We start from the raw sequence: 24,722 nt of genomic DNA on the forward strand, positions 1-24,722 counted from the left end.
GGTAAATTCGACAGTTTATTCCTGCCACGTCGGCAGTGGAAGCGTCGAGCGAATTTTGTCTGCCACGTGGCCAAAATATCTTGTAAATAACACCCTGTATTTATATATTGGAGTAAGATATTTTCAATTTAAACCCTGCACTACTATTTGCAATCGCACCTTATATATTTTGGTGATTTTTGGATAAAACTTAACACTTGGCAGCTAAGCAAAGCCCGGCAGCCTGACTGTATAAAGTTCGTGCACTCAGAGGATCACCTGCATTATACTCATAAGCACACTTGCTTACTTTCTAATAGTCAAAACTCAAAAGCAAATCAAACCGCCGCTTTAGTTTAAGTGCTCTACTACTAGTGCAAAAGCGTTCTAAAATTAACTTGGAATTTTGCACATCAGCACCTACGTTTAGTTTAATTATATTTCTTTATCTCCCCCCCCCCCCCCCCCCCCCCCCCCCGGCGTATTATTGCGCAGCGTAGCCTTTCTCTCTCATAATCTATTATTATTTGTAATGTGTAGTCCATAAAGCTGGTCAACACTGACATAGGAAAGCTTTGTCATAATAGCAACTTCTAATCGCTATTGTCTCATAATTCTCATCATTGTCCAAAATTAATTGCGTTTAGACCCACCTAAAGACATCTTTATCACTTCCACTTTGGAGAAGCAAAAGAGATGGAGGAAAGAAGAAGAAGAAAGCGTTAATGAGGGAGTCAACGATGGAATCTGAGTATAACCCAATCTAACACAACTTTAGTGATAAATTCAAAAAAAAGGAGAAGAGAGGAAAGTTAAAACCAAAATGGCCGTGAATCTTATTTGCTAGTGTTTTATATTTGTCTTCTTATTATTAGCACTTATCCACAGCCTTCTGTTCCCTTCTTTGCTGATAAAAATATGAGAAAAAAGGACGCACACAAGCTGTATGTGATAATGTCCCTTTGAGCGTGCCAAAGCTCAGGTACAACATCCACTAATGATTTTTAAAAAATGGTTTTGCGGGAAAGGCCCATTTGTCAGCCTTGGCCCACAACTGCAAAGCTGGAGGACAAATCTTAGAACTCAGAAGACACCAGTATGATTTCATTGGGTCAAAGTTAGTGGCCCATGAGCGCTAAAGTTTTTTTTGTGTTTCTGAATTGCAAAACTTTTGGAAAAAGAATTGTTAGTGCCAAGTAGAGGAGATGGAGGATCGTATTAATGACCGTTATGGTTAATCGTATAGTTAAAGTATCTCTAAACTACAATAATATCATAGGAGAATTCTAATGTCAGATAAGGTTATGTGCATCAGTCTACATTCAGCAGTTAAGGTTTAAAGAATCCAACTTCAGGGTTAAATGACAGATTTGAGAGTTTCCAGAAGTAGAGTTTTGAACTACAACGATTCAAGTAGCATTATATTAGTCTGCTTGACGACAAACTTTATGTACTCTGAAGAACTTAAAATTGCAATCACTTGTTCTTTATTCTGCTTCACAGTGCAACACCATTTTCGCATGTCCATAAAAAATTCTAGCATCCAATGGCAGGGTATTCAATCCCTGAGGCTACACCAAATTTTAGTCGTCATAGAGTTGAATACTATGAGATCAGACCTTGCTGTTCTACTTACTTATAGTTATAGTACATTGTTACAGATGATAAGTGTCATAGGGATTGAAGAAAACCAAATCTCTTATATGAATTTAAGGTGCTAATAGGGACTGTAGTTGAACATTTGAAGGCAAAATTTTTGAACATATGAATCCCACATCCACTTATGCACGATTGAGATACGCAAAGGCGACGGATTGAAGGTCCTCCATGTCATGATATGCACTTCTCCTATCACTTTCCTGGATGCCGAGAGTGGCCATGGCACAAGAAGTGTTGCCATCGACGTCGAACGACAGTTGATCGTCGGAAATGTACGAGTGAGGATCGTAACCTTGAGAAGATTGGAAGGAGGTAGAGTTGAGGAGCAGATTCTCATAGAAGAGCATGCTATCAGAATTCACTGGAGAACTTGAAGCGGATGGTTGTTGAGGCATCATTGCGTCCCTGCTTTCGAAGTGTTTGTTAATGAAACTTTCTTCTTCTTGAGGGCTAGAAGTGGAAGTAGAGCCATTGGCATAGCCTTGTGCTGCTTGGCCCTTGAGAGAAGCCAGTTGCGCTTGCAGATTGACAACCTATGCCATCAAAAAAGGAAAGAAGAATCCTGTCAATGCTAATAACCGAAGAATTTTCATAGTGATGTGATACCTCTCAAGTCACATATCAACTTTTTTTTTTTTTTTTTGGTTTTGCGGTGATTGATATGCTCCTATGATTGATTCAATGCAGAGACTCACCTGCTGTTGAAGTGCAAAGATATGCGCGACGCAACCGTATATAGGATCTTGTAGCCTCGCCTGCGCCTCGTAGGAGATGGTTATCGCAGCCTCGTACCGATCGGCGACGGGTAAGTGCATGAGGAGCTTGGAGGCATTGCTTGCTCCGAAAACCTTATGGATTGCAGCAAAATGAGCAGCCCCTTGCTCATGACAAAAGTAAGGGGCAAAGACACACCCCCTTACACACTTCCTCCTAAGGAACTTGCATGCTCCACAAGGAGAACCAAAGCCTGTCATCTTAATTAACTTCTGCACTTGGTACTACTACTACTGCTGCTGCTCTTAAGTGTTTGTTAGTTTATTGATCTCCTCCCTTGTAGCCTATGCAGTGAATCATCATCCCCTTGCTTATAAACACTCGGTTAGCATATTGGTGTTGAATAATTAATTTGAGATGGTCTCCTTAATGGCCTACATATTTCATTATTTTTGGCCATGCAGTCCCCCCTCCTTTCACCTCATCTCTATTTGTATACACATAGGACTAGAGTGTCCTCAAACGACAAAGGAGGTAACACTGACCCAACCCAACTCTGGTTGCTTGGTGAATAGGCCATTTGCTTGCTAAAATAGTACAAATTAGCTTGTTTAACTTGTGATCTAATTCTACAAATAATATACCAAGAACTAAGTCATCTCTTTTTTATGTTCACATATGTTTGATTTCAGGCCCTTGTCACATGGATAGACCCTTAATGTGGTACAACAATCATAAGATTAAGTCTCCTTAATCGCTTTCAATCGACTTCGCGTGCCGCTTAGAGGCCTAAAACATGTGGACCTATGACTTAATGATGTGCATCCTACTCTATTAATTAGGCTGTCTACTTCAATCCCAGCAGTGTTAGCTAGCTTCATGCCATTCCAACTAGTCTTAGTTTCAGACTCTGTGCTATTCTTGTGAGTCTTCTAATGATATAAAGGAATTTTGTTGAGGAAAAGTTTGACAAGCAATTATTATTCAAGGATATGGTAAGTTTCTAACTTACAACTGGTCTTATGCTTGTGTTATTCAGATCCTTGTTGTTCAAAAGTAAGTTCATGAGCAATTACTTTCTACTTTCCAAAGTTATCTTTGGGCTTAAACATAGTTATCATTGAATTCAAATGGTTAGGAATCATTGAGTTGGAGTTGATGGGGTCACACTGGTCTGCCATTTTCTATGAAAGCTAATCAGAGAAGGGGAGATGGGCTTCATGCTTAGATGGAGTTTCAAGTCTCCATTATTTGCCACTTAACCATTAAGCAAGCAAAGCCATTTCAGAAGACTATATAAAAATGATTACTTGCACCACCATATGTAGCTTAAATTAGTAGCAGATAGCATACCAGCATCAAAGAGGTGTTGCTTTCCAGATGCCTATAGTTTAGAAAAGGGCAAAAGAACCCAATTACCTACCCCATCTGGCCTTTTCCCTCAGCCTTTGAGACTTGATACTAATCCACAAATGCAACTAATAATGGCTCAGGTGTTCCTAATGCCTACATTTATGTAGGTATTTGTTTGAGGATTTGGTACAGATAAAGGTTATATATTTATTTTTTCTGACCTAATAATCATGTATTATTAGCTTAATAATCAATCTCCAAAATTAATGCCAGTCCCTGATAGCCTCCTATGAATTGTGGATAGGCCTATGATGTCAATTAGTGCAACTTTATTTTTATTTTTATTTTTATTTGGTGATCCATTTAAAGCTTCTTTCCTAGGAATTAGCACTCACTTGTCCTATAGTAGTTATAGTTCCAAGAAAGAAAGAAAGCCTGCCTAATAAGCAACAAAATGTTTTTCCAAGTAATTAAATGCAAGTTTATATTTACACTTGTCAATGGATGGGATTTTTATTATAAGAGGTTAGCATCAGAAAAGTTTAACAGAATCTGCAATGAGTTTCATCAACTTTATCTTATTTGATTAGGGAAAAGCCCAAGATAACTTGAGACAAGATAGCCTAACACAAGGTTATTCTTTTAATTAACAGTCAGCTAAGTAGTAGCATGCCTCTAAAGAGGACTTAGGTATTCACATGACTCCCTTTTCCTATATATCATTATTGCACTGTCTCCCAAATACCAATTAAAGTTTTTTTTTAAAAAATAAATAATAAGTGTGTGTATATTTTTTTATAGGTAAATAATTTATATATACGATATATATACTAGTGTCTATTGTAATAAAATTATTTATAATTAAATTGTAAATATTATAGAGATACAAACATTGGTCTACATTTCTTCACTATTTTACAAATAAAATCCAAAAATACTTTGTTAGAGGAAAGAGATAAATGTAATTATTAAGTTAAACTTAACTCAGGTCTGACTTGATACTTTTTTAACCAAAGTAGGTGATTTATATGTACAATAATAAAAAGAAATTAGTGTTTAATATCCTCAAACATGCAAAGGAGGAGGAGCACTGAGCACAACATCACCAGACCTATCAAATCGAAGGGCCGCCTGTGGGCCACGTGGATGAGAGAGAGTATTGCAACGAGCAAATGGGCCCATCTCCATGACAAGGGGTGGCCCACCAAATGCTAGTCCATGTAAGCATCTAATGTTTGGACTTTGGAGTAGGGCCCATCTTGTAGGGAACCATAGGAAGTGGGAGTGAGGTGGCTGGGTTGGAAAAGGAGGAGACAATTCCAAGGAGAGTAGTAGAATGGAATGGGATCACCAAATTAAAAAGGCATTTTGGCCTCCTAATTAAGATTATTAACTTTGTTAATACTATAAGTACAACAGCTAATCCTGCCTAACAACTTCTTTTCCTTTTCTTTTCTCTGTCTAATTACAAAAGCTTATGTATCATTAAAAGATATATAAAACTTTTTACTCTCTCTCTCTTCGCGTGCACATAAATGTCACAATTCGAAGTTGGCTTTATTAATTTTACCTAATGGAATCCTAGGAAAGTAGAAGGAAAAGAGTTTCATGTATCATTTTGGTCTAGATTAGATTATGGCTACATAGAATCTATAGACTTCGCCTCGTTTTACTTTTAAGTGAGTTTTACTCTTTTAGGTGTTATAATATTTGTATATTTATGTGTACAATAATAACTTAGGTTGGAAGAATCCTCCCCACCTCCTTTAATGTATAGTTGCTTGCAAGGAAGACCCACAACCCTAACCAATTTGACTATGTAGGTATATAAATATTAATCCTACATGTGCAAAATAGTTGCCTCATATCTATAGTTCTCTCAAATAACCTAACGTGTGATTAATTAATAATGAGGGTATCGTCACTAATTGCAAGGCATTTCGATCGATATATGGTCAAATTTGGCAGTGTTAGGGAATGCGACATCGTTAAACAACTATATATATCTAATCTTTTTACTTAGAGAAAGAATAGATTATGTATATAGCTAATTATATTTCAACACACGTAACTGTGCGTTGGAAGACTGGTCAAAGAGATCGAAAGGTCACGTGAGAAGAGCATGGTACGTGCATGCATGCATGATTGCTAAGGTTTGGCTTCAAGACTTGGGTAGTTCTACTGATGATTTCTTGAGTAGGCCATGCATGCACATGCACATGCAAGCATGAAGTATATATAACCCAAAGTTTAGGTGTTATGTCCTTATCAATCTTAGTCATAGCATGGTGGTGGTCATAGGAGAGCTTGATCTCCTCCTCCCTCCCCCACCTTGATGAGCTCTCCTTCTTCCTTAACCTCGGGGGAACACCGAAGGCGACACGACCGTCGCTGCCCTACGATTGCAAGACACGACGAGATCGGTCCCTTCGAGTGGATATAATTAGACTAGGTGTTTGGTGTTGTTAGGTGGTGTTTAACTTTGCATTAGATGCTTCACCGCTTGTCTCATATGGAGACATATTTTCCAACCATAGGACCCTCAAACTATATTAAAATATCCATCAAAATAATCTCTTGGTATGTTCGTTGCAACTTGAAAGGAATAGTAAGTGGGACATAATCAAGAGAAGAAGAAGAAGAAGAAGAAGAAGAAGAAGAAGAAGAAGAAGAAGAAGAAGCCAGAAGAGCCAAAGGTTAGAAGTCCCACCAAATGCGGAGACCTGTGGATGAAGGTATCAGATGAGACGAGACTTAGGAGAAAGCTACCCCCCAGTTCTAGGGACTTGACTGCTAATAGGATAGATTGATTGCAGATCTACGCAAACGCGTATGCAGATCATTTTGGTCAACAATTCTAGAGTCAACCAAAGTCATAGTCAAAGAGGCTACGTGTGAGTTTACTGCCGTGGGCCACCCCATGTCTCTTTGGTTGATCCATAATCAATGACTTCAATTGCACTCGAAAAGAAACGCAAAGGGTATATAGGATGTGATCAAACACGATTAAAATCGTTTTTAATGCGCGTATCCAATGCAGTCATGAAAATCTATCATAGTTATAGATTTGTAGGATATTTTATAAATTGCTCTTCTGTACTGATTTCTAAAATTAAATTATTTTTCTAAACGCTTCCTTGTATCATTTTACCCAAGTGAGTTGGAAACTATTAACTTTTACACTATAAAGAATATATATATCAAAATTACTCTTCTCACAACATCATATTCTTCAAATTTAAAATAAAATACACTTTTAATTTGTTTATCTTCTTATAATTACAAAGGCTTAAATTTTAGTTAGCATCTACCTACCACAATGTAGTCATGGAAGGAAAAAAAAAAATTCAATGATCTTTAAAGTATGGGAAGAAGATTCACAGTTTTTATACTAGTCTAAATAGCAACGGGTGAAAGCGATTAAAATGACAGTTCAGAGGACTAGTTTGATTTTATGCATGACTTAGGGGGCCAATTTATAATTTTCTCTAAACTGTAAATTGATGCAAATATAGGAGGTAGGGGTGAAAACGGGTTGAATTAATTCTGATCTATTTTTCAGATTCGGATACAGATATCGAATATTCATTTATCCGCATATTTTTTTGAATGATTAAAACGGTTTTTAATTTACTTATTAATATTGTTACTAATAATACGTTATATATTATTTATAGAGATTAATTCCTCTAATTTTACATATTTGATATACAAAAAATTTATTTGTTATAAAACTCTTAATATTTTTGTATTAATTATATCTAAATAAAATATTATAATTTTTTAAAATTCAATCAATATAAGATCCGATCCTCTATCAAAAAATTATTCATATCCGTTTAGTTAAAAAATAATTTTAAATTTTACTATCCATCTAATATCCGTATCCGAATGAATCCGTATCGGATCCGTTATCACCCTATTAGGAGCCCATTTTTATGGCTCACGTAGCTGCTCTTCAAGGAGCCCGACCTCGTATTGGCCCAATTGATGTAATTCTTGCTTTTTTTAAAAAAAAAGTTTAGGTTGGTTTAATCCTCTGCGAGCTCATCGGCAGAATTTTTACCCAAAAAATTTCGTTTCTGTGAGAAAGATGTGCGATCTCAAAGATTCCTTAATCCGTTCGCTCTGTGGCCTTCAAATTGCATATTGCTGGATTCCTCTGATATGATCTTTAGGACCAAAACTCTATCCTTTTGCTATTCAAATCACCAGATCGCCTATCGATTGCAGCAATGCAACAAATTCCAAGAGCTGACATCCATCCATGCAACCATGATCAAGACCATTTCCAATCAGGATTCGTTTTTTATGAACCAGTTTATCACTGCTTGTTCTCGGCTCCACCAAACAAATTATGCCTTTCTAATGTTCGCCCAAATGGCTGAACCAAATGCCTTTGTGTATAATGCTGTTCTTGGAGGGCTCGTTCAGCATCTTGAATCATCGAAGGCTATTAGATTGTACATTGACATGTTGAAATCTTCTGTGTCCCCGACAAGCTTTACCTTCTCGTATCTAATAAAGGCTTGCTCACAGGTATCGGCTCTTGGGTTGGGAGAAGCAATTCATGGGCAGATCAGAAAGACGGGTTTTGGATCACAGCTTGTTGTTCAGACCGGATTGGTGGATTTCTATTCTACGTTAGATAAAATTATGGATGCGAGGAGGGTGTTTGATGAAATGTTAGAAAGAGATGTTGTTGCCTGGACTGTGATGCTTTTCACCCACGCTCGTGTTGGGGATATGGATTCAGCAAGGACAGTTTTCGATTATATGCCACAGAGGAGTACCGTCTCATGGAATACTATTATAGCTGGGTATGCAAGGTTGGGCGATGTTGAGATGGCTGCTTGTCTGTTTGATACAATGCCTAACAAGGACTTGGTCTCGTGGACCACTATGATCACTTGTTATTCACAGAACAAGCGTTACAAGGAGGCGATCGAAGCTTTCAAAAGAATGACGGAGGTAGGAGTAAGTCCTGATGAAGTGACAATGACTACCACTATCTCTGCATGTGCCCATCTAGGTGCTCTTGAAGTGGGGAGAGAGTTGCACCTATTTGCAACCCTCAATGGATTCACTCTTGATGTCTATATAGGTTCTGCATTGGTTGATATGTATGCAAAATGTGGGAGCATAGAAAAAGCTTTGTTGGTCTTCTACAAGTTGGTAGAGAAGAATCTATTCTGTTGGAACTCTATAATTGAAGGACTAGCGGCTCATGGGCGTGCTAAAGAGGCACTAGATATGTTCTATAAGATGAAGATGGTTGGTGAGATCAAGCCAAATGGTGTAAGCTTTTTGAGTGTTCTAAGTGCTTGTACTCATGGAGGCCTCGTTGAAGAAGGCCGTCATATTTTCTCAAGCATGATAGACGATTATTTGATCTCTCCTGCGGTGGAGCATTATGGTTGCATGGTAGATCTTCTTGCCCGTGCTGGTCTCTTAAAAGAGGCATTGTGTCTGATACAATGTATGAAGATCGAACCAAACTGTGTCATCTGGGCAGCTTTACTTTCAGGATGCAAAACTTGTGGCAACTTGGAGATTGCAGAGGTTGCTATGAGGGAGCTATTGGTTTTGGATCCTAGCAACACTGCACATTACATGCTTCTGGTTAATATGTACGCGGAGACAAGACGTTGGGCCGAGGTTGAGGAAGTAAGAAGGGCTATGAAAGGGAGAGGAGTGGAGAAGAGAGGTCCAGGATGTAGCTGGGTTGAGATTGATAGGGTTGTCCATGAGTTTGCTGCATGTGATTTCTCTCATCCCTCTTCTGATGACATTGTAGTATTGCTAGTTGAATTGGATGGACAGCTGAGGCTTGCAGGATATTTACCCAGACCTGGATTGGATATTTCTCAGTTTATGTAATATTCCATATTCAAAATGTTGACATTCTCCATTTTGTCGTGTGCTTTAAATTTTTATATACAATGGTTGTTCCCTTTTTAATAATACATACTGTTTTTGCTATTAAGTTGTTATACAGAACTACAGAAGAAAGACACAAATTTGGGTTCGATCTGCGTAATATTATATTTTAGAGGGTTTATTCTGTCAATTTCCTAAATCCCAAAACCCTAGCCTCATCTCCAGATATAAATTGACCTAAAGCCCTAAACCCCTCAGACCCTCACCGAGCCGCCCATCTACTTCATCTCCTTCCTCATACATTCTCCCACCTCAAAAAGGTGAGAAATCTTTCTTGTTACAAGCCACAATATGTTCTTCAATTCATTAGGATTGTTCTATTTTCCTTTTTTAATTTTTTGCAATCCGAGATAGATAGCGAATGATTAAAAAGCACATATCGAAGGCTTGCGGGCAATAAATCAAAAGCTTGTTGAGCTCAAAGCTTGTGCGATATTGTTATCGTCTTCGTATAAAATGATCTCCTGCAATCTAAATTGCGGAGATCACACTATGTCGACGGAAATCTTTTTAACTTTTAACCCATAAATCTCATGCTCTTCTCTTCTCTGTTTTATATATATATGGATGTCTTTATTTATGGATATATTATAGTAGAATGAAGTCTTAGTGATGTTTGCTGAAATGACTGAAAGGGAGGGAGTCACAGAATGGCGAACCCCAAGGTCTTCTTTGACATACTAATAGGCAAGGCGAAGGCCGGCCGCGTCGTGATGGAGCTGTTCGCCGACGTCGTCCCGAAGACCGCCGAGAACTTCCGGTGCCTCTGCACCGGGGAGAAGGGCATTGGGATGTCTGGCAAGGCATTGCACTACAAAGGCTCCACATTTCACCGGATTATTCCAAACTTCATGTGCCAGGGTGGTGACTTCACTAGAGGCAATGGCACCGGCGGCGAATCCATCTACGGGCACAAGTTTGAGGACGAGAACTTTAAGTTGAAGCACACTGGCCCTGGTGTGCTTTCCATGGCCAACGCCGGCCGTGATACGAATGGATCGCAGTTCTTCATTTGCACCGCGAAGACCGCGTGGCTCGACGGCAAACATGTCGTTTTCGGGAAGGTGGTCGATGGGTACAACGTCGTGGAGGACATGGAGAAGGCCGGATCCGAAAGTGGGAGGACTTCGTCGACGGTGGAGATTGAAGACTGTGGGCAGCTCACAGAGAGCTAGATCTACAAAGTGTGTTGTTTGCTAGTTCTTGTGTTAAAGGTTGAGACACTAAATAAGTTGTTGTCATTTCGTTGGAATGAAATTAACAAGCTTATAGTTGTTAAGCTTGAGACACTAATAAGGTAGCCAATGAATCATATTGAAGTACAATATCGCTCATCAAAGTTGCAATCAAATGGATCATTAATTTTCACAAACCAAATACCCTCAACAAACAATGGAGAATTTATTGCAGCATTCAACAAAGCAAAAAAGAAAAAAGAAAAAGATTTGCATAGATTCGACCAACAAGATATAATCTCTTCACAAGATCTTCAAACCATCGGAGAAGCAAGAAGAGAAGCCATCCATCTCAGCCCTTGGAAGCACCAAACCGATCTCAATCCCCCCTTGCTCCTCTCGGCTCTCCGCAAGAGAGATCGTCCCAGGAGTCTTCTCTATCGACATCAACTCCACCTTCTTCGGCTTCCCCAATCCGAAATCCACGTCGTACACCTTGTACCGCGGCGAGCCGCCGACCGACATGGGCTGCGACGGGATCAAAGACATGATCTTTTGCATCCATCCCTCCGCCCCTTCCAAGACTCCGTCTTCCAACCTTTTGATGGCTCTTCCGATCGCCAGCGCCGCGGGGAAGACGCCGTCGTCCTTTAAGAGATCATCCATGGAGGCTTCCACGAAACAGGGACGAAGGCAATTGCCGAAGTACTCGCCGGGGACCGGCGGCGTGAGCCGCCCCCTGCACTCCACGGAGAACAAGAGGTGTGCGGTCTCCTTGTCGGAGTATCCTCTCTGAGCTTTTATCAAACACACCCAGGAGAACGCGCATGCCACCACGAACGCCGAGCAGTGCGGGGCGGCGGCGGCGCCCTCCGCCGCCTTGGCTAGTACGCCTCGCTTGAGTTCATCGATTTGCTCCCGCGTTAGAGAGAACGACGCGATGACCGAAGCTGGCTTAACGATGTTGATAGTGTGTGGGGGAGGAGGCGGCGGCGCGTTGGCTGCCAATTGTTTCATTTCAGACCAAGTCTTCGAGTACAAGCCGTTGGTGTCGGCGATCACCGCCCGATCGTAGAACGGCGGCGCGATAGAAGACGCGCCCCCGCCGAGTTTGCAGATGGAAGACCATGTCTTGACGAAGTGGATCGAGCTAGAATCGTCACAAGCAACGTGATGGATTGCAATCCCGATGCTTATGCCGCGATCGGGGAAGACGGTCACCTGCAACGCAGTTAGAGGAATCGAGCCATCGTCCGATTTGGGCAACCGGGGAATTAAATCAAACAGCTTGGCGTAGTCGCGAGGGGTATCACCCGAGAGCTCGTCGAAGTCGGCGTCGGACTCGGAAATGAGGAAAGGGATAGAGTCGCCGTCTGAGTAGGAGTACTCGAATAGATCGGGTTGGAGAGAGGACGGTTTGACGCGGCCGGCAAGGAAGTGGAAGTCTTGTAGGGCGAGGGAGAGCGAGGATTTGAGGACGGGAAGGAGGTGGGAGACGAAATGTTCGACAGAATGCGTGAACGGGTAGAAGAAGAGGCGCTCGACGGGGCCAGTGTGGAGCCAGACGACGTCGAAGAAGGTGAAGGGGAGGGTGGAGTCCGGGACTGAATTGGGTGGCGGAGAGACTTGGATCTGGTCGAGGACTCGGATGGAAGCCATAGAGAGAGACGGACGGAGGAAGGAGACGGAGAGCAAATTGCTTCACGTTGAATATGAATTGGATCTACCGCTCATAATCTCCCATTCATTATTAATGGATAGACTTTAACCATTGCGCTGCACCTATCTAACACACTTTCTTTTTAAAAAAGATAAATACCTAACAAATATTGTTCTTCCTTTTTTTTCTTTTAATTTAAGCGCTAGAATATTATTTCTAGCATTGTCCGATAAAAAAAGCCATTTAAATTCTATCAAAGTTTTAGTTAATATAATAACTCATTCAATTTAATTATCGAGATATTACTTCAAGCTAAACATCATTAATTCCTCTAAATTAACACATTAAATCAAGCCATCAAATCTAAATAATTTTTTGTTACCATAATAAATTGTTTGTGAATGGATCGACCCTGCGGCCCACCGAACTATATCATAGTTTGGTGGTACCTACCTAACGCACTCAGTGGTGGAGAAAGCTTGAGAAGCCTTGTCTGAAGCAGTGCTGCAGGAATTTCCAGCATACAATATATTAGCTTAGATTAGTACAACAGCTATGCTTGTGCTGAAGAGGAAAATTATTAGTAAAATAAATTTCCAGTATTCAAATACAAATAGGGCCAATCTAACTTTTCTTTGATTTAGAAATGGCTTTTCTGGATCGAGTTCTTCATCCCAGGGGAAAAAGAGAATTGAGTTCCAAGAAGTGCCAAATCCCTGCAAGTTATTGAACTCTGTTGTGTAAGAAAATTATACTGGACAATGTTTGTAAGAGAATAGAGACCAAATTCTTCATAACCTGTGTGAAGTTCAAAAGAAATTTCGCGGATGATCAACGTGATTAAAATCATGCAAGAAGGGAGTGATCAATTGATCATAACCAAATTAAATGGAGAAGCTGCACAATGATTCAATGAATTGTTCATAATAAATATGGCTTTAGAACTCCAGAGTTCTCTTTTTTTTTTTTTTTGTTAAATCGCAATTGAAGATGATATTATATGCTTAAAAAATTCATACACAACCGATATCACATATCCCACTCAAAACGAAGGGAAGAAGAGTTAAATCTAATGACATCCAAAAAAAAAAAATCTAATTAGATAGGTAGAACAGCACTCCTCGAGCTTCTATGATGCCCAAATTTGAACAAAGATCTCCTTAATCTCCCTGAACTATTACTAATACTACTATTACTACTACTCTCGCCGTTAAATCCAACCTCTTGGATTGGTCGGTTCTGCTGCAAGATGGCCTGTACAGCCACATACATCTGCCAATCACTAGAGGAATCCATGGAAAAGGACCTCCTGATTGGTTGCACACCAAATTGCTCATCTTTGCTTCGTACATCAATGCACTCATCTCCCATGCTGCCTCCTTTCTTGAGCTTAATCCCCTTCTCCTCTCTCTTTCGTGGCAAAGATTCCATTTGGGCCATTGATTGGTCTTGATCAATTCCACCATCTCTGATATCAATCACTACGTCTTCTTCATCCCGACGAGTGGTGGGGGCTACGAAGTGGTCTGCTAGAATTGGGGTGGTGGTGGTGATGGGCGACCTGCAAAGGGGGCAATTTGCGTTGGTTTGGAGCCAAGTGTCGATGCAATCTATGTGGAAGACATGGAGACAATTGGGCAGTAGTCGAATCCTCTCCTCTTCCTGGAATTCGTTGAGGCAAACGGCGCACTCGTGGAAGGAGCTCTTCTCTGCGGCATTGCCATTGCCTCCTCTGTTGTAGCGAAATGTTGGGATTGCTTGAATCGCCGACTCGCCGAGGCCGCGGCCTACGATGACCGTCGAGTAGGCGTCCACGAGGCTGTCCTCGCGCCGCCGCCGGGAGCGCGAGAGGCGGCCGACGACGTCGGGGCGGTGGAAATTGAGGCAGCACTTGATAACGAAGATGTAGTAGCTCAGGAGCAGGATGGAGGTGGTCAGGATTCCGAGGATTGAGAGGGCGAGAATGGGGAAGCTGGTGTCTGAGGAGGAGGAATGCGACGGCGGCGGAGGTGGAAGGAGGGGAGCAATCTCTGGATCCATTAATGAGTTAAAAAAAGAAAAAAAAAATGAGATTTTGGTAAGAAAAAGGTGAAGGTAGCTAGCAATGTAAAGAAGCTGGAATGTGGGTGGAAGTGTGGGAAACTGAGATATGATTGTGGAGAGGAGTGTTTGAAAAATGAAAAAGAAGCCAACTTGGATAATGGGTCAGTTTGGAAATGGGAATCCAGGAGTGGAAACTTAGGAAGAAAGTGATGTCAAAAGCTTTGATGATGGCATGGAGAGAAGATAACAAAAGGTCGGTTGTTGGAAGGTTGGACTTGTGCTTGTGGTATTAGTGAAGGATTGTGGGAAACTGAGACCTCCTCCCTCTTCTTCCTCTTCTTCTCCTCTCCCACAACCCCACCTTTCTAGATGGGAATGCAGAGGATCCAAGATTGACCCAAGAAAGAAAAACAATTTGGCCCTCTTGTTGGTCAACAAGATTCTTTCCATAATCTCTGTGATAAGATAGTGATTAGACCTTGAATAGAAACCATTTCAAGATGTCCAAGACACTGCCTGAAATGGAGACTGATGGGTTTCTTTTTGTAGCTATACTGGAAGGTTATGTATAATATTTGACTGGATTCTCTTCCATTGAAGAGACTTTGCACACTACGGCCATAGCAGGAAGGAGACAACATTAGGTCTACTCAATGAACATGGCGATCACTGTTTGCTCCTGTTACATTTTTCACACCACCCCCCCACCCCCCCACATAACAAAAGAAGAAAAAAAACTGTTCAATTAGTTTATAGGAAACTCTAATGCTCGTTATTAATGTTCATTAGAGACTGGGAAAAAGGTACAGCGTTAGGAATAAGAAACTAAAGAAAGACCCCACAAAAGTCTACGATTGCCGGTGGAGTGGTAGCGAAATGTGAGGAAAGACTGGCGTTCTTGAATGGCAGAAGAAATTTAATAATAAAAAAAAAAAGATCGGCAAGTCAAAAGCGTGTGATTTATTCAACTCAGAGTAGCAATTCCAGCACCAAACAAGCCTTAGATTGTGAATAGCAGCAAACAAACTCAACCCCTCCTCCACTCTCCTCCCTCCCCTCCGACTAGTCTACTCTATTAACTCCGACACATGCGGGAAGAGTCATGATATTAAGAGTAGAAGGTAGATGGGACCATCTGCGGACTTTTTTACCAACATCAAATCATGGAATAGGATTGAGAGAAAGGAGCAAAAATTGGGAGTTTTTGATGTGATGTGATGGTAGAATGATCTTGTCTGGTACACGAATCTCTGGGCACGGCGTGCGTGGTTATTTTGAAGAGCTAGTTGCATAGCTATAGATTCTTTCACTTTGGCCAAAAGGTTTTGAATTCTTTTAATATATTAAACTGAACACCATCGATAATAGTCTAATACGTGTGACTAATAATTTGACACGCATTGACTACATGCAATCAGTCATCAAGATCGAAAATATATTTTGAGTTAAGAGATGAGTTCTCAAATCACGTAATGGAAGTGACTATATATATATATATATATATATATATATATTGACATTTTTTTTTCATTTTGGACAAAAGATAAGATAAGAAGCCCTGTTTCTGTTTCTGTTTCTGTTTCATTGTAACATTAAATAACATCTCTAACATTATACCAATTATTTACAGCCACAACATAGGCCCCATCTGCCCAAAAACACCTGCTGTCCATGTAGTCTGTCAACACTGAAGGGGCCAAAAACACTAAAATACCAAAATCCAGCATCATCTACCCACCAACATGCTACAAAACAAACCAGAGTTTAAAGCCAACAGAACAACTGTTTACCAGAACTAGAAGTTCATCACCAAGACACAATAGAAATTCTCCAGCCAGCATCGAACTGCCTAACCACCTCACTTGGAGCAATCTTCTTACCCTTCTTTGTAGCCAGCTCTCCTTCACAGCCTACCCATTGTAAGTCCAATTTCTCTCTCTGTCCTTAAAAATTCAACTATTCCTTTCAAGCCAAAGGCTCAAAATCAGGGCCGCAATACCATTCCTTCACATTAGTTAGAATTTTATTCTGATACATCAGTCATATGAAAGCCTGAACCTTTAGCTTGACTTGTTTTAAGTTTATACGAGGGATGATTGATTCATGGACTCTAGAATTATTTAAGGATAATTTAATATATATGCTCAAATCTCATTCCAGTCAACCTATTCACAAAGACATGGGCCCCTAAAAGAAGAAGAAAAATTATAATAAAGAAAGAAATGACCCCCTGTCTTTAGCCTTTGTTCGTACTAATTTCTTTCCTTTTTCCTTTGCGAGTAAACTAAAGTCTGGACCAAAAAGTTCTTTTTCCTTTTCTTTTAAAGAGTAAGTCTATACATTGTTATGGATTGGTTTGGCACAAGGAACTCTTGGAATTAGAGTCCAGGGAAAATTAAATATTTTGTATATCTTATACTCAAGAGAAATATACACGTAGACAAGATAGGTTAGAAGGGTCTTCTGCTGATTGTGAGTTATAATCATAAATATATAACCCCATGGAACAACTATTTAATTCACAACATCTCATGGTGTACTAGCTAAAATAGATAAGCATCAAGATAGACCAGCACATATGAAAGCTAGTATCTGATTGTTTATTTTCTCCATTACATAGCACACCATTACATTGATGCAGTCTATTAGCTCTGGAACTTGTAGGCTTCCAGTACACCCTCCCTTTTACCTGCTACGTCGTAGTAAACACTGAGGAAATCTTTGAAGAGGAAGGATTTGTATAGTGGAGGGTTGTTTTCGCCGATGAGCGGTTGCGCCGGAGCAATCAGGCTATCCATTGCAGGCATGATGAAGGTGGCGACCGATGTTCTTGAAACTGATGAATTCGTCACAGCTCGATGCTCCACACTCTTCAGCACTCCATTAGAAATTATCTGTTCAAGAATGACATAGCTAGTAGTATGAATGATGTCCACGTTAGCGTAAGAAATATGAACAACTTAGTGCTTGTGAGCACTTTCAGACAACATATATAAAAGTTTCAATTTTATGATGATGATCCATAGAGAAATCTTCTGGATTGAGATCATAGCATTACTAATAGCTGAACAGCTCTGTCAATCAACAAAACCTTTTTTTCTTTTCACAGGAGACAAACCTAACATTTCGAGTGGACTCATTAAGCTGATCAAAATGGTACTAACTATGTTACAAAATTTGGAGACTCACCTCTAGTTGGTGGCTGAAATTAACAACAAAGGCATTAAGAAATGGATTGAAATAATAACAACAGCTGAAAAGTCCTGCTTTTCCAGCAGATAACCATAACATCATAACATTTAGATTGGAGACATCAAGCTTATCAAGACGATAGCCTTAGACAAAATTTAGAGACTAACCATTAAGAATTGGATTGAAATCACGACAAAAGCTGAAAAGTTCTATCAATCAACAAAAGTAACATTTAGAGTAGCCTCATCAATCTTATCAAATGGCAACCTTCTACAAAATTTGGAGACTAACCTCTAGTTGGTGTCCAAAATTAACGACAAAGGCATTAGGAATGGGCTCAATACCAATCCAACTCCCCTTGTGGTTAATCTGCAGTCCACTAACAACCCCCTGAACAAGAAGGGTGATCAAATTCCGATCGCAATGAGGAGGCAATCCAAGTGTTAAACTCGGATCCGGACATGGCGCATAGTAATTCGCGTTAATAAGAACTTGGCCTCCACTTAGATCTCCTTCAAAGTAATCCTCCTTTAGCCCTAGTCCATCACAAATCAACTTCAAGAGCTTCATAGCAACCCCTCTCACCTCCACTATGAATTTTGCAAGAACATCCCTACACAAACACATGCGCCATTAATTAAGGTATTAACACAACAAGATGACCACTAGATTTTACTTTAGATTACTGGGTTTCTCCGGCCATTCATGTATGCCTTCTTCCACAGGGTAACAAGCAAGCTTTAAGCAATCCCTCCAATAAAAGGTTCCATCTTTTCCATACATAGTGCTCGCAAGGAGTCTATTAGTCTTGCTTGAATCCTCTGAGTAATACGGGGCCTTGTCCTCCATTGGCATCTTGAAGAAGTCCTCGGATACAACTATCATGTCATTGATCACTTGCTCCGCTACGCCATGGTTAACAACCTATACGATAAAAAATTAAAATTAAAAAAAAAAAAAAAACAGTACCGAATGGAGCGCGTCGATGCAAATTCAGTTAAATATAGGGCTCTAAATGCTCATTTCTCTAGAAAAGGAGGAAAGAGGAGATACCCACTTGGAAAAATCCGAATGCCTTGCCGGCCTCCATGATTTCCTTGACTATCTCATCGTGGTCGACGCCGTTAACCTCGCCGCCCCTGAGGTTGATGACGGGGAGAGTGATGGAGAGGTTGACCTCTTTGCCCGGGCGTTTCTCTAGGGGAAATATGAATCTCTCAGGGACTGTTCGGTAACCTGCGCCATTGGAGAGAAGCTTCTCCATTCCCAAATCTTTGGGTTTTGGCCCCTCGTTATGTGTGGATGTTTGGTATAATAATATAATTGAAGGGACGACGGCGTGTTTTGGTTAATCCGACAGAATTGGGATACGAAAATGTTTTTATTTTTATTTTTTCAATCAGTTTTTATTACACAAATAAAAGAAGAAAATTTTTGAAGAGCTCCGCTGACTGTATAACATATTTAAAAAAATTATTTTACAAATCACACCCTCATTCACACTCTATTTTTAACAATTTTATAATTTAAGTTTTATTTTTTTCTATAATTTTCGTATTATATTCTTATATTATTTTAACTAAATTACTAAAACACCTTACCTATTATTTTTCTTTATCTTTGCTCCTCCTTCTCTAAAGAAGACATAGATAATCTAGATATTTATAAATTATTTTATATATTATAATAAAGTATTTATTTGCTAGTACTGTTTAAATTAATAAAAAGAGTGTTAAATAAGAATTATAAGAAAAAAAAAATCTCAAAAGACAAAATATAAATAATAAAATAAAAGGTATAATTTATAAAATTCTCTAAAAAAAATAAGAAAGGGAAGACGAATCGATTGGGCCACGTGGCTGGGGTGATGAGGTTGTAACGATGAGAGATGTAGCTTGATTGAGAGAAAAGGACGGTAGGTACAGTAACATTGCTGCCTCGGTTGCCGGTAATGGTGCGGCTAGTGGAACCAAGAAGGTGAACAGAAAAATGAAGAAAACCCTCGTAAGAGAGGGAGAAAAGCTATCCCATCCTCTTGCTACCGGCAAATTTCTAATGACAGGCCAGCAACCTTTAAGCAAGTTTGGAATAGTGTCCGGCTAGATTCGGGTTAGGGTTAACTGGGTCGGTGCGGCATTCCCTTGAGAACGAAGACGGTAGGTGGAAGAGTCGGTGGGCATTTGTCTAATAGTACAAGAATAGAGGACCATACTGTGAATAACTACAACAAAAGGCTGAGGGAATTAACGGCATGCAATTTATTGCCTGTTTCTTTTGCCTAGAAAGAAATAAATAATTGGATAGGAATACTGTTAGGCTTCATCATCTCATCCAGAATGAGAAAATAACGAGAGGAGGCAGCTGTTCTTCCTGTCTACGCAAACTTAGAATATATATATATATATATATATATAATTTTGGCTACATTAGTATAATTTGATAGATCAAGTAAGCACGTTATCAAGTCATGAACATAACTCAAAGTAATCTTTTAAAAAAATAGAAAAAAATAAGTTATCCAAATTTAAAGCGGAAGTAGAAGAGATTCAAAGTACTAGCTAATAGCTGTTTTGCATGCCATCATATTTCACAACACTTCTTATTGCAGAGTTCCAACTCCCAAGCTCATCTAGTACTACAAATATAAGCATATATACATATATATTCTTCAATCATAGCATCTACGACTCCTTATTCTTGAACATTTCGAGCACATCGTCTCTATCAGCTGCTGCCACATTATAAGCACTGAGGAACTCCTTGAAGAAGAAGGACTTGTAAACAGGAGGGTTCTTCTCACTGAGCAGTGATTGAGCTGGAGCTATGAAGCAATCCGTCTTAGGCATAATTAATGTACCAATTGATGTTCTCGAGGTAAATGAGTTAGTTACAGCTCTATGCTCCACACTCTTCAGAACTCCGTTAGTAATTATCTGCATCAACCCAAATGGAATTGAGAACTCAGGGAGAAGTTGAGAAGAAAGAGTTAATTAGCTAAATTAATAGTTACCTCCAATTGATGCCCAAAGTTGACAACAAAGGCATTTGGGATTGGCTCAACATTGATCCAACTCCCTTTGTACTTGGCTTGCAGTCCACAAGCAGCAGTGCCTTGTAGGAGAAGTGTAATAAGATGTCTATCACAATGTGGAAGTAAACCCAATGTTAAACTTGGATCAGGGCAAGGTGGGTAGTAATTAATGTTCATCTGGGTCTTTCCACCACTAAAATCTCCACAAAAGTAGTCTTCTTCAAGCCCAAGTCCTTCAGATATCAACCTAAGAAGCTTCATGGCCACCTCCCTCACTTCCACTATGTACCTCGAGAGGAACTCCCTGAGTATTTTGGTGAAAGAAAGATGTGATTTTTAATCATCACGAGTGCGTAGTTTGACGTTAACGAAGGATGGATGAGATAATTAATAACCTAAATTTTGGGGGCTTTTCCGGCCAAAGATGCATGACTTCCTCAAGAGGATAGCACTCGAGCTTCAAGAAATCCCGCCAAGAACGAGTCTCGTTCTTATCATAAGTAGTGCTCGAGAAAAGCCTGCAGGATTTGCTCGAATCCTCCGAGTAGTACTTGGCTTTGTCTTCGATGGGCATGTTAAACAACTCCTCTGCAACGCTAATCATGTCACTCGTCACTTGTTCTTCTATCCCATGGTTAACCACCTGCGCTTTAACATCGTCAAATTAGAGGCTAATCTTCATTAACAAGTAGCTTAAAATTTTCCCAAAAGACCTCATCTGGAAGAAACCAAATTCTTTTCCGGCCCCCATGATCTCCTTGACGATATCATCGTGGTTGTCTCCATGGCGGTCGATCACGGGAAAGGTTACGGAGGAGGAGACGAAGCCTTTCCCTGGTCGCTTCTCCGGTGGGAAGATGTAGTTTTCTGGGACATTTTGGATACATGGGCTATTGGAGAGGAGCTCCATTTTAGATCTTCTTCTTCTCTTTTAGCTCCTAATTGCTTGGGAAATTTGAGGAGAACGGCGAAGGAACGGGGAACTATTAACTGGTGATAAGATCCAACTTCTATCGATATTTAATAAGATAGTGGTCTTTAATGGGCCAACTTTTATCAATATTTTTGGGCCGAGCTTATCGGGCTATGAAGTTTTTTGCATATATAACCTTTTAAGATTTATTATTTTTATATATACCCCGCCAAAGTTGATATTTATATTTATATTCTCAAAATGCATTTTATTTTTACTTTTATTTTATATACCTCTTAAAATCCCTAATTTGCATCAATACACTTCAAACGTAATTAATCATTGAGATTTTTTCAAATTAACCAACTGATAAATGATATAAATACCATAATTTCATTTTAGTTACGAGTATCTATGTTCTTTTCATCTAATTAATTGATTAAACTACTCAAATTAATAAAATAGCATAGGAAATGAAAAAACTTCATGATGATTCGTTCAGATAGTAGAAAGTTAATATAATACCATTCCAATTATATATTTAGAGGGTGAATCTGATTGGCAACAGGTGGAAAAGCACTAAATTAATATACATATATATTAGTAATAATCGAAATGGTCAACAAGGGTGTCCTTTTAATGTAGCCAAGAGTTATAATGGTCATAAAGGCCCAACCACATCTTTTTTGATGAGACGCAGACTAATTGAAGTGGACTGCACTTTAGGATTGTAAATTAACTATTACCAAAAACTTAACTATATATATATATATATATATATATATATATATATATATATATATATATATATATATATATATATATATATATATCATGTGAGAGTAGAATTTTTGTAAGTATAAACCAATCAGAACTAGTCATGTGTATAGCTATCAAAACGACCTTGACATGATTCCTTAAGAGATTCCGACAAAATTAGACACAAGAGAGTGGAAACATCCTTTCAAGGTGTGTAATAGGAGAGAGTCGAAGCTAATTATTTTGATTAGACTCAGTCGAAGATCAAACATTTAACCCACCTACTTACATAATCTTTGAAGATAAAGATATAGATTAGTTAATTAATATCACGTACGTAGCACCACTAGCCTAACTTTCCGACGTTATTCCATCGAACACTGATGGTTCTAGAAGACGATGAATGGATGCAATTCACCAACGGAAGTAGGAATATATCTCCTAGCACGTAGGACGTAGGACGTAGGGGATCAATACCACAAAAGTCCATATCCTCGAGCTTGGCGGCGTCATATGCCTGGGCGCGTCGCACGTCACTCTCATGACATCACTATATCATCTGTATACATTTATACGCCCCCGATATACTTAATTTCTAGTATCTGGAAAAGGGGGCACGATAATTAAAGCTCAAAAAAGATGCACACAAAGATAGCCAGCATTTAATGCAATCGAACGTTCCATTCCATACTACTCCATAGCCATCGGTCTGACCGCTCCACGTACAACGTATCCAAATCCAATTCCCCCCCACCCAACCCAACAAAGATTCCCTGTCGCTTTCACACGTGCGGAATCTATGGAGCCCGCCATGAGGACCTCTCCTGTTTAAATCCAAGCGAGAGATGGACGTTTTTATTAGCCACCGCCATCGCCTCCGACGTGACAATTTAGCACACACCAATAGCAACAGCAAGAAGAAGAAGAAGAAGAAGAAGAAGAAGAAGAAGAAGAAGAAGAAGAAGAATGGAAGGGAAGGAGGGGGAGATGACTAAATACCGGGGCGTCCGGCGCCGGCCGTGGGGGAAGTACGCGGCGGAGATACGCGATTCGAACCGGCACGGGCAGCGCGTGTGGCTGGGGACGTTCAACACGGCGGAGGAGGCGGCGAGGGCGTACGACCGCGCCGCCTACACGATGCGGGGGCAGCTGGCGGTGCTCAACTTCCCGAACGAAGTCCATTTGCTGCGGTCCAGCGGCTCCTCGTCGGGGGGCGGCGGCGGAGGGGCGGGGAGGGAGAAGATTGAGTTCGAGTACTTGGATGATGAGGTGTTGGAGGAGCTGCTCAGGGCGGAGGAGGAGAAAGCCGGCAAGAATTAGTAATTGAAATTAACCTAGATTTCATGGTGTTTTAGTGCATTCCATGCCTCTCTAATATTGTTAGGGTTTGCCAACTTAATATTATGAAGACCAATAAGTTAATTAAGATGCATGTCTACTCTTCTGTGTGTAATCAATCTCCAGTCTTCTTAGTTCTTATTACTAGGAAGATGTAATTATACTACAATATATATATATATATACATATATGACGATGATGGGTTGAAAATCTTCTTCACAGTTTACAGTTACACTATATACACTCTCAAGAGAGAAGAGAAAGAGACAGAGTAGTTAGTAGAAGATGACCAGAAACTTAGTTTCCACAATACTGAGACAAAATTTTCTAATAACTGTACCAATAAAGCGAGATTAATGTAAAATTAAGCTAATATTTACTCGCATCCTTCCTTCTTCGATCTTCCAATTGGTTTTAAAGCAAAGTACTCATATGATATTGTCCTAAAAAGAACTAAAATGAAGGAAAAATATGGTAGAGTATTAAATGATAAAAATAAATAAATGAATTTGTTTTGAGATGATAAAAAAATAAGAATATAAGGCTCGAATTAATGATAAAAATGTATGCAGTAGAGCTTTAATAATATGTAAACAAAAGATGAGATGTTTTTCTTAGTAAATTTCTTTAAAATTTATCATAAGTTGCTATTTATCTTAAACTCTTAATGTTTTCTCAATAAGATGTTTTTTTAAATAAATTTCTTTAAAATTTATGCAGTAGAGCTTTAATAATATGTAAACAAAAGATGAGATGTTTTGATAAATTTATTTAAGACTCATTATAAGCTGCTGATTATCTTCAACTCCTAATGTTGTGGGAAATTCATAAGACTCAAGACATTTATTGTTATTATTAATATTTACTAGGGATATTATATAATTATCACCGAAAACTTTTAAGATATCGTAATAGTCAGCAAAACTATTGTGCTCTTTCAAAAATAACATTTTATTAGTTAAATC

General features: G+C 39.5%; 8 protein-coding genes across 9 annotated transcripts; 3 read left to right on the forward strand and 5 right to left on the reverse strand.

Annotated features, from left to right (window-relative positions):
• Nucleotides 1-1,659: 1,659 nt before the first annotated feature.
• On the reverse strand, nt 1,660-2,705 carry LOC140774827 (LOB domain-containing protein CRL1-like). The gene is made up of 2 exons (XM_073117969.1): nt 2,334-2,705; nt 1,660-2,171 (listed from the first exon to the last, which is right to left on the reverse strand). The coding sequence occupies exons 1-2, from the start codon at nt 2,610-2,612 to the stop codon at nt 1,761-1,763; spliced, it is 690 nt and encodes a 229-aa protein (XP_072974070.1). The 5' UTR covers nt 2,613-2,705; the 3' UTR covers nt 1,660-1,760.
• A 4,998-nt stretch (nt 2,706-7,703) lies between these two features.
• Nucleotides 7,704-9,671, forward strand: LOC140770046 (pentatricopeptide repeat-containing protein At1g06143). The gene has a single exon (XM_073111021.1). It carries the CDS (start codon nt 7,873-7,875, stop codon nt 9,583-9,585), a length of 1,713 nt encoding a protein of 570 aa, XP_072967122.1. The 5' UTR covers nt 7,704-7,872; the 3' UTR covers nt 9,586-9,671.
• Nucleotides 9,672-9,768: 97 nt separating this feature from the next.
• LOC140770058 (peptidyl-prolyl cis-trans isomerase CYP19-3) lies at nt 9,769-10,941 on the forward strand. The gene is made up of 2 exons (XM_073111046.1): nt 9,769-9,905; nt 10,281-10,941. Exon 2 carries the CDS (start codon nt 10,296-10,298, stop codon nt 10,818-10,820), a length of 525 nt encoding a protein of 174 aa, XP_072967147.1. The 5' UTR covers nt 9,769-9,905; nt 10,281-10,295; the 3' UTR covers nt 10,821-10,941.
• Nucleotides 10,942-10,957: 16 nt separating this feature from the next.
• Nucleotides 10,958-12,570, reverse strand: LOC140770051 (anthocyanin 5-aromatic acyltransferase-like). The gene has a single exon (XM_073111034.1). The coding sequence runs from the start codon at nt 12,477-12,479 to the stop codon at nt 11,124-11,126; it is 1,356 nt and encodes a 451-aa protein (XP_072967135.1). The 5' UTR covers nt 12,480-12,570; the 3' UTR covers nt 10,958-11,123.
• Nucleotides 12,571-13,464: 894 nt separating this feature from the next.
• On the reverse strand, nt 13,465-15,199 carry LOC140773127 (RING-H2 finger protein ATL16-like). Its single transcript, XM_073115520.1, has one exon. It carries the CDS (start codon nt 14,518-14,520, stop codon nt 13,579-13,581), a length of 942 nt encoding a protein of 313 aa, XP_072971621.1. The 5' UTR covers nt 14,521-15,199; the 3' UTR covers nt 13,465-13,578.
• A 1,837-nt stretch (nt 15,200-17,036) lies between these two features.
• Nucleotides 17,037-19,039, reverse strand: LOC140774106 (2'-deoxymugineic-acid 2'-dioxygenase-like). Its single transcript, XM_073116968.1, has 4 exons — nt 18,773-19,039; nt 18,392-18,639; nt 18,007-18,328; nt 17,037-17,417 (listed from the first exon to the last, which is right to left on the reverse strand). Exons 1-4 carry the CDS (start codon nt 18,977-18,979, stop codon nt 17,169-17,171), a joined length of 1,026 nt encoding a protein of 341 aa, XP_072973069.1. The 5' UTR covers nt 18,980-19,039; the 3' UTR covers nt 17,037-17,168.
• Nucleotides 19,040-20,288: 1,249 nt separating this feature from the next.
• LOC140775232 (2'-deoxymugineic-acid 2'-dioxygenase-like) lies at nt 20,289-21,717 on the reverse strand. 2 transcript variants are annotated; one of them, XM_073118484.1, is made up of 4 exons: nt 21,460-21,717; nt 21,142-21,389; nt 20,726-21,050; nt 20,289-20,648 (listed from the first exon to the last, which is right to left on the reverse strand). In XM_073118484.1, the coding sequence occupies exons 2-4, from the start codon at nt 21,348-21,350 to the stop codon at nt 20,397-20,399; spliced, it is 786 nt and encodes a 261-aa protein (XP_072974585.1). In that variant the 5' UTR covers nt 21,351-21,389; nt 21,460-21,717; the 3' UTR covers nt 20,289-20,396. The 2 variants fall into 2 exon arrangements, with proteins under 2 accessions (XP_072974585.1, XP_072974584.1); XM_073118483.1 differs by having other exon boundaries at nt 21,142-21,717.
• A 1,688-nt stretch (nt 21,718-23,405) lies between these two features.
• LOC140774097 (ethylene-responsive transcription factor ERF095-like) lies at nt 23,406-23,738 on the forward strand. The gene has a single exon (XM_073116955.1). The coding sequence runs from the start codon at nt 23,406-23,408 to the stop codon at nt 23,736-23,738; it is 333 nt and encodes a 110-aa protein (XP_072973056.1).
• The last annotated feature ends 984 nt before the right edge of the window (nt 23,739-24,722 follow it).

The sequence above is a fragment of the Typha angustifolia genome, chromosome 2 (assembly GCF_048772165.1).
Source record: "Typha angustifolia cultivar Huaian chromosome 2, ASM4877216v1, whole genome shotgun sequence".
Classification (NCBI taxonomy): Eukaryota; Viridiplantae; Streptophyta; class Magnoliopsida; order Poales; family Typhaceae; genus Typha; species Typha angustifolia.